Source organism: Poecilia reticulata, chromosome 5 (assembly GCF_904066995.2).
Source record: "Poecilia reticulata chromosome 5, P_reticulata-male-v2, whole genome shotgun sequence".
Classification (NCBI taxonomy): Eukaryota; Metazoa; Chordata; class Actinopteri; order Cyprinodontiformes; family Poeciliidae; genus Poecilia; species Poecilia reticulata.
The window spans coordinates 15329347-15337984 of NC_088834.1; the positions used below are offsets into that span (position 1 = coordinate 15329347).

Here is an 8638-nt window from a genome sequence, read left to right on the forward strand (position 1 = left end):
CTTTTTACGCAATTTCCTGGAGACGAACGCACATTTATAAGAAATTATCCAAATTTAGGTTACGAAAACTGTCACGATTATAAAGATTACATTATTACAAAATTTACAAAGTAATGTACAAGAAAATGCATGAATTATTAAAAAATTACGAAATATTCTATTCATAATATTCAATCCATTTCAATGTATGTGCCAACTTTAGTTGCATTAATTTAAAAAACCACAAAATATAGATCTCAATAATAATAATAATAATAATAATAATAATAATAATAATAATAATAATAATAATAATAATAATAAAATTGCAATCACCATTGTTGTTTTTATAATACCTGCACCAGTAATAGATGTTATTCAGTGTTTAAACGGCTGTTCACCTTATAGTTTCTTTTTTAAGGCTTTTACCTCTTTTTTGGACCTGCAACTTGTTTATTCATTTTTCTTATTGCTAACCATCTCTTCTATTTCACTAGATTTAAAACATTTGTTTCTTGGGATATAAAAAAGAATGCTACTGTATAAATATGACCAGTATTTGTAAAAAAAAAAAAAAAAAAAAAAAAAAAAAAAAAAAAGAAGAAGAAAAGAAGAAAAACATGGCCAGGTATCTTCCTTATGTTGCATCTATCTTCCTTATGTTGCATCTACATCATTAAAGATAATTAAAGAGTTTATTTTGAGTATTTCAAATTTAAATTTGAAACTCAGGTAATTTCGCAGATTAAGGCTCACATTTAATGAGAACTAAACAATACATAAAATGAAGTCATGACTGTAATTTATAAATTACAATACAGAGCTGAACGTGATTTAAACCCCCCCCCACATTAAATTTAACACAAAATGTAGCTAGGAAAGCACTTTCTAGCCGAGTTAGGGTACAAATCCGGAGTAAAACAAGAAAGTCAGGCTACACTGTTTCTGTAAGGATAAAAGAGGTTTAAGATCTCAAGATACTTACTATTCTGGTATATACATTCATCCATCCATCAATTTTCTTTACACCCTTTTCCCTTGTGGGGTCGGGAGGATTGCTGGTGCCTATCTCCAGCTAACGTTCCAGGCGAGAGGCGAGGTACACCCTGGACAGGTTGCCAGTCTATCACAGTATTCTGGTACAATATTTTATATTTTGTTTAAGGCTTCATGACAACTTAATGTTTCTAGCCCTACAGTACTCTTTAGAGGACATCCTGGGCTTTCCATGGATGTGTCATGTGAAAGGTTTGCATACTGGGAAGTCCCTTTTTTTCCTAAATCAAAAAGGCCTATATGCCAGCAACCACATTTTATGGAAAGAGGGAAGACGAGTCAAATATTTAACTTCTTTTGTTATTTTTGTCATGATAATTATTGATATTCTTGTAAATTAAATACCAATGACAATATTTTGACCAGTGAAAACAATTTAATAATTTCTCTGTAGAAATAACAGACCTTTTATGATCGTCAATTGTAGTGGACATCAGGACCATTTCAGTGTATTTAACGTCTCCACATTGTTATAGGAGAAATAAGTGAAACAGGACTCTATACAAGTTAGTAGAGGGAGATTCAGATCTGGAGTTGTCAGATGAAGATTAGTATCAGCCTCTGGTAGGTGTCTTCATCAGATCCAGGACAATCTGATGAAGAGACAAACTCATGGTGCGTTCACATCAAACACGTTTTGAGCATCAGGTCCATCTGGTTTACATTCACAGTCTATGTAGAACGTCATAAAAATGGTTCAAAATGTGTCATGCTAGACGCTCGGAACGCTGCTCCATAGCCCTTATTGCACCTCCACATAGTCTTTAAATGTATAAGAAATGTGCCTGATGTTCAAAACACTTTTAGCAGGAAAGTCACCATGCTAGGTGGGACAGGATTAATTTGTATGTTTTTCTAGGACCAGACATTTGAGATGGGAATGTCCATTTCTTGGTTCTTGGTCCTAAAGATCTATGCCACCCTCCATCACTTCTGGTTGTCGTATCTGGACACAAGTTTTTTCTTTGTTTGACTATCGATTGCAAATATCGTTTAGATCTTTCCCGTAAATGGTGGAGGCCATCACCACAGGTTTATCATCAAACTACTTTGTGACAGTCAGCTAAGATGCTCCCTTCTGTTCACAGTGGTCCATCTTCTGGTGGCTTTGGTACTATTTGGTTCATCATAATGGTTCCAGTTGCTGAAAGACCCGTTTGAGAAGTTTCTAGAATTTTTTCCTCATAATTTTCCTGTAACTGCACTTTTCATTTTTTTAGTCCAGAAGTCTATGGGAAAGCCAAGAGAGGCCATGTGTGCTGATATTCTGAAGAAAGTCCTTGTTTATGTGTGTGATTTTATACTTATATCATGTTCAAAATAAATAAAATAATAAGCAATTAAATAAATAAAAAAATAAAGTCTTCATTTCTTGGCAAAAGTGATTGGGGACACCCCTGTAGTTTGCAGCCATTTTTGGTTTTCATTTCAAATAACAAGCAATAGACTGAAACCACAAATGGATAACTTCTGGTTATTAAACGTATTTTTCAAATTTGACCTCCTTTCTTAGGTTAATCTGATTCATTAATCACTAATGTGTACATTTTTCAATTTTTTTGAATTCAGTAATAATTATGACTGAAATCGTCATGATGTCCACTACAATGGACATGCTGTGAAATTTAAATTTAAAAAAGTGTTTAAAAAAAATATAAAATGGTAAGGTGTTCATTTTTGCCTAAATAAATACAGAAATTGGAAGGCACATTTTTTCTTTGGTTCTCAGGAGGATATGCATATTTCCAGTTTTTAAGGTTTAAATTGACCCATTATGTTTACTATAAAACATGTACTAAGAGAATTCTTTCCAGAAAACACACGCTGTACTTTTAGTGCAATGTGTGCTGAAATGGAAACCTGTTACCATATAAATGTCTGAATCCAAGCACTGAGCACCCACTGCTCCTGAAGTGATGCTTTCACAATGCAGTTTATTTTTGTTTTCAGGCCAGAAAACCAAAACTTTTCCTTTCGGTGCTGGCAGAGCCAGAGAATAGTTTGGTTTCTTGGTTTCCTCAAAGAAACAGAGAGAGAAGTCCGAGTTGGAGAACAAAGCAGAGAGGCCACATCCCTAAAACAGAGGTGGCACTACTCTGCCCTCTTTCTCCTTTTTCTCCTTCTTGTTCTCTTTCTTCTTTTTCTTCTTTTTCTTCTCTTTCTTCTTTTTCTTCTCTTTCTTCTCTTTCTTCTCTTTGTTCTCTTAATCCTTGTCCTTCCAGCTCACAGTTTTCTCCCTTGGTCCCGTTGTAGCACTGGCACTTGAAGTGCTGACGAAAGGCCTTCAGCTCTTCTTCACCTGGAGATCCCGTGACCTTCAGCTTTACGTTCTGACTTGTGATCCTGTGAGTGGAGGGGTTGAGGTGCAGAAACACGGCCCTGTCCGGTTCTCGGCGAAGACAGCGACCGTTAAAATTGCACAATTTCTGGCTGCACTCCTTTGCTGCTGTGGTCACATTGAGGAGGTACCGTCCCATGTCTCCCCGAAAATAGATATTCAAGGTTTTACAGCCCATCTGCAGCACAGAGGAAAGATATTAACTTAAAAATACATAACAGCAGATGCAACATGAGGGGACTGGGGAAAGTAATGCTCTTACCTCAGAATCATAATAGGGCCCCCCCCAGAAGATCACTCCTGCAGCTCCCAATGCAACGCTCTCGCCAATGGTGTTGACCAAATCTTTCTGCAAAGGATGTATATGAATACTTTAGCTGTATGAGATGTATTATAGAGAATCTGAGCTTTAGTTACATATAGAGCTGTGGGATCTATATGTAACTACAGCCCACAGTTAAATATATGATGTTTAATGCAATATGAAAATAATAGCTATTTTATGGCCAAAAACATGAAATACAACATGAGTAATTATCATGTTTTAGATGAATGCGTTGGAAAAAACTAATCTGGTGAAGGGTTTCCTTGAATTACTACCAAATTAACATAATCATATGTAAAATATCTGGACAATAGGAGCGGATTGGAACAGAAGCTACATTCTTTGACGTGCACACACCTGGCCATTAAACTTGATTCAGCAGGTGGAAACTAAATGTAATTTAAGAACTATTTAACTCTTCAATGGGATCTGAGCGAAACTATAAGTTGTTTTTTTTAAACAACAGACTGCTGGATTTCACCAGGTGAGAGTTACTTCTTTACCATTTCTTACTTTTTTACATTCTCCCTCAACATCAATTTATATCCCCAAGGGGTGTTTTGTTGAATTAGCAAAGAAGTAAATTGATTCAGAGCTGGGCTCTGTAGATACCAAGTTTTATATTTTGAACTTTCAGCCTCAGTTTGTCATGTAGCATGCTGGATTTACACAAAAAGGCAAACTTTTGGAAATCTCAGATTAGGTAAGGAACCACGTTCTCTAGAAATGCACACCAAATGTAGCTTTTTTAGAGTAAAATCCAGCCTTAATGAGCTAACTGCAAATATAAAATGTTACAGGCATCTTTAAACATCAACTCCAAACTATTAGTTGTTTTAAATAAAAATATTTCAGTGATTGCCCTGGTTCAATTTATAAATAATTACTCATGATAGAAAAGTAACAACAAAGTATTTTTGAACTTTGGTAATTATAGGAAAAAACAAAAATCTGTATCTGGTAGGTCATAGTTTTACAAAAAGTGTAACTGTCCTTCTAGAGCTGCTGCCTGGTGGCTGCTGCAGAGTGCGGCGGGTGTATTTATATGGGTGGAGCAGAGACATGTAGAGGGAACATATCGGGCTGCTTTAGCTGATGCTTAGATTAGGTTTATGGACAACTGGAAAATAAATTTCCTACCATCCAGGTCACAACAGATGGGTGGCGTGACTTTCTCTGTGTGTGCCGAAGGTGCCACACAGAGAAATTGACATAAATGTGAGAGTTGATCTATAAAACTGACTGAATATCAAAATACAGTCAGTTTTTTGATATTCGAATCATAAAGAAACAATTTTTATGTTTCTTTATGATTCTGCTATTTATCATTACATTGAAAATAACATTTTGTATAATTGTTATCCAGGTTAACTTAAAAAGTGAGGTGCTAATGTTACAGGCTAATTTTCACTAATTAAGTAATTGTAAAAGCTGCACAAACATGAAAATTCAGGATAATGTGAATGTCCGATTTTATTACTGCTAGTTCGACAGTATTTACCAATAATTTTCAAATTTTTTATCTGATTACTTAATTGTAAGAATAATTAAAAGATTACTTGATTACTAAAATAACAGTTTACAATAGCACTGTTTCCTCCAATCAACCAACCTCATCCATAACGATCATCCAATGTTTGTAAAAGGGTTGGGAATAAACAAAAACAGGACGTGCCAATCCATCCCCAACAGATGCGACGCGCATCGCCTCCTTCACCCTGTTCAGGACAAACAGGCGTCCCTGATCAGTGGAGCGCAGTACACTTTCCAGGTATATTTCAGGAAAAAGGGCGGTGCTTTCATTCCACAGCCAGTTCAGTTGATCATTTCGCTCAATCTCATAACCAGGACAATGTCCTGTGTAGGTTTCCATTTCCCCTGCGTAGCGATAGTTGTAACAATCAGGAAACAGGTAGTAGCCCCACAGCTTATTCGGTCTCAAATTTTTACCCTTCCTCAGGGTCCCCTGCAGGAATTCACGAGCCGCAAGTTCAAATTCTTCTTGTGCAACTTTCGCCACTTGCCTTTGATTCCACTTAGGGTACTTTTGGGCCACCAGTTCTTGTGATTTCCTTCTATGGATATCTTTGTTATGGTGGTTTCGAACCCACAAGGGGTGCCATCGATCCCAGTCAATGACAGTCAGACCTTTAGCCTTGTGGTCTGGTATGTATGTGTTTAGATCCTGAGACATTCTTTTAAAGTGCTCAGAGAGCTTGACACGTTGTGGAAGGCCCCCATTCACATCTACATATTTAAGGTCATAATAGGGATAAATCCCGAGGTGGTCCTTATAGAACGTTGTGAGAGTCTGCCGGGTAAAGCCCTGAAGGTTGGATGACACTATGTCAAACTGGTCTAATGATAACGTAACATTGTAGTGTGACCCACACTTCTGAGTGGGAGCGTTCCAGAAGAAGAGAACTGGCTTCTTGGAGTGTAATGGCCAGCTTGTCTGCTTTGTGTCTGCTGAACCCAAGACTATCCATGATGTAAACAGAGCAAGGAGAAACCAGGACAGTCGGTCAACTGCTGAGAGGAAAGAGGGGAATACAGTCTCCATGGTGGTTCCTGCTACCTTCACTCCTCTGTTTCCAAAAGACACAAAAAGATGTGAAATTGAAATACAACATTTGACAGAAAAATCTGTGTTCTCTTTATTGTTCGACTGTCTAATGTTTTATAAAACAAACAAAATAAAATCTGAATTGGGTCACTCCAGGCTGCAGTGTGAACGTAACCTTTGTCAACTACAGTTTGCTTCTTTCACAAAGAGCGTTCACTCAGTCATGTTTCTGCAAACACAATATGACAAAATGATCATGGAGATAATGTCCTTGGTTTCTTACCATTTAAGATGTAAAGCAAAGTTGATTCAGACACTGCAGGGAATCGACCCAAGGGACAGCAGAGCAAAACAAAAACAAAAGACAAAACAAAACAAACTGAGACAAACTTTTTAAACAAATTAATGCTCAAATCAAAACATCTCAGTTCCATTTCCTGTTTCAAAAATAAACATACTTTCTGCTAGTTTAAATCATGAATTATTAAATTGTAAACATAATTAGAACACTAACTTCTGAATTCTGTCTAGTAAACTGCATTAACAAATCATTTATTACTTATGAAATATTTTACTATTCCTAAAAGGAATGTGCAATACCTATTTATCTATAAAAAGCAAATATATATTTGCTGGCGCTTTATATATATATATATATATATATATATATATATATATATATATATACTTGCTTTTATATGTTCTGGGTTCAATTCCCGGCCCCGGTCTTTCTGCATGGAGTTTGCATGTTCTCCCTGTGCATGCGTGGGTTTTCTCCAGGTACTCCGATTTCCTCCAAAATAATTAAAAAATATTTTTTTTATGACCCTATTAGTGATATTTTTACGCATTTTACAGACAAATGCTTCTCAAGAAACAAAATAAATATTATTTAAAATAAAAAACAACAAAAAGTCCATCTGACAGAGTTGACAGTGCATGACGGAGTTGACACAGAATTGAAGGTGGTGTCAAACTAGTGAGTAAAATGAAAAACTTGATACATGTGAAGTAATGCAATTTATGTAAAATACATTAAAATTAATTAATTGCAAATTTAAGTGAGATTTGACAACAATTTTACTGAAAGAGTCACAAAAACTGATGGAGTTGACATCTGACGGAATTGACAAAAAGCCAAACTACCTCAATTTATATGATGTTATTCTGAATGAGGCTATATTGTAACTCATCAGGTCGATGAAATCTTTACATTTTACCAAAATGAAGCTTTTATTTTACAAAATTTCATCAGAGTTTTGTAAATTGTCTGTTATGGTCTTGACACATCATGGTTGTGACAAACAACTTAGGAATAAAAAGAAGAAAAAACTAAAGAATAACATATGCTAACCAGAGCTAACTAGCCATCTTAGCAAAGGAAGAGACAGGAAGTAGTCATGGGGTCCTCAAAAGTTCTGGTGCCCCCAATAATGCCCGATTTTTTTTTTCTTCATTCTTTTCATTTCTGACGATGTTGACAAAAACTAGGGACAAATTTCAATAGAGTTGGAAAATATATAAAAATTATTTTTAATTCAATTTATTGATACCTTTATAATGATTTTTATGACTACTTATACTTAATTGTCATAATATATAATTTTAGTATTTCTTTAATTATTTTAAACTATTATAATGTATTGAGATCTACTCCTGGACAAAGGGATTTTGCAGGCACCATTCACCGACTACAATGTTTAAAATAAAAAAATATTCAGCAAATACCAGGAAAATATACATTGTTGTGCTCACATGACTCAGGTTAGTTTAGTCAGATATTTGAAAAAATTATATTTTGTGTATATTTTATTCAGATTTTGTGCTTTATTCATAGGATCTGTTTTCTCCCTATTCTCAAGAATCAATATATATATATATATATATATATATATATATATATATATATATATATATATATATATATATATATATATATATATAAACATTGTATTGTGTATGCACTATATTTTTATGTTTAATGAGATATTAATTCATATCAATATCTATTGTGAAGTGTGGCGGTAACGATATGTATAACAATATTTTTTGGAATAAAATTAACAATAGAAATGAAAAACATCACATACTAATTTTATATTTGCAAACATCAAAACCTTTCTCATGTTTCATTTTTAGATGGTAAAACAAAACAATAGCATTTCCTTCCTTTGCAGCACTGCAAAAGGGAGATTCCAGTTAACATTTGCAGATTACATTTTTCTGCTCCTGGTCTGACTCTTTAATCCTCCCGCAGTCTTAAGAGATGGGGTCACCGGGTCATTTAGACCCCACAAGTTTATTACTCTGTACACGGGGTGGTGGGGTCCCGCTGCTCCTGTGTGCGCCTATACATGTTATTTTGCTTGTGACG

At 35.1% G+C, this 8638-nt stretch overlaps 1 protein-coding gene across 1 annotated transcript; it reads right to left on the reverse strand.

Annotated features, from left to right (window-relative positions):
• Positions 1-2949: 2949 nt before the first annotated feature.
• Positions 2950-6667, reverse strand: LOC103464612 (hyaluronidase-4-like). The gene is made up of 4 exons (XM_081607120.1): positions 6548-6667; positions 5311-6286; positions 3636-3722; positions 2950-3551 (listed from the first exon to the last, which is right to left on the reverse strand). The coding sequence occupies exons 2-4, from the start codon at positions 6259-6261 to the stop codon at positions 3054-3056; spliced, it is 1536 nt and encodes a 511-aa protein (XP_081463246.1). The 5' UTR covers positions 6262-6286; positions 6548-6667; the 3' UTR covers positions 2950-3053.
• Positions 6668-8638: the final 1971 nt, after the last annotated feature.

Coding starts and splice junctions, on each gene's coding strand:
- LOC103464612 (XM_081607120.1), bottom strand. CDS start 6,261: ATGGAGACTGTATTCCCCTCTTTCCTCTCAGCAGTTGACCGACTGTCC. Junction 3,723..5,310: donor GGATGATCGTTATGGATGAG/GTTGGTTGATTG, acceptor CATCCTTTGCAG/AAAGATTTGGTCAACACCAT. Junction 3,552..3,635: donor GGCCCTATTATGATTCTGAG/GTAAGAGCATTA, acceptor TCTGTGCTGCAG/ATGGGCTGTAAAACCTTGAA.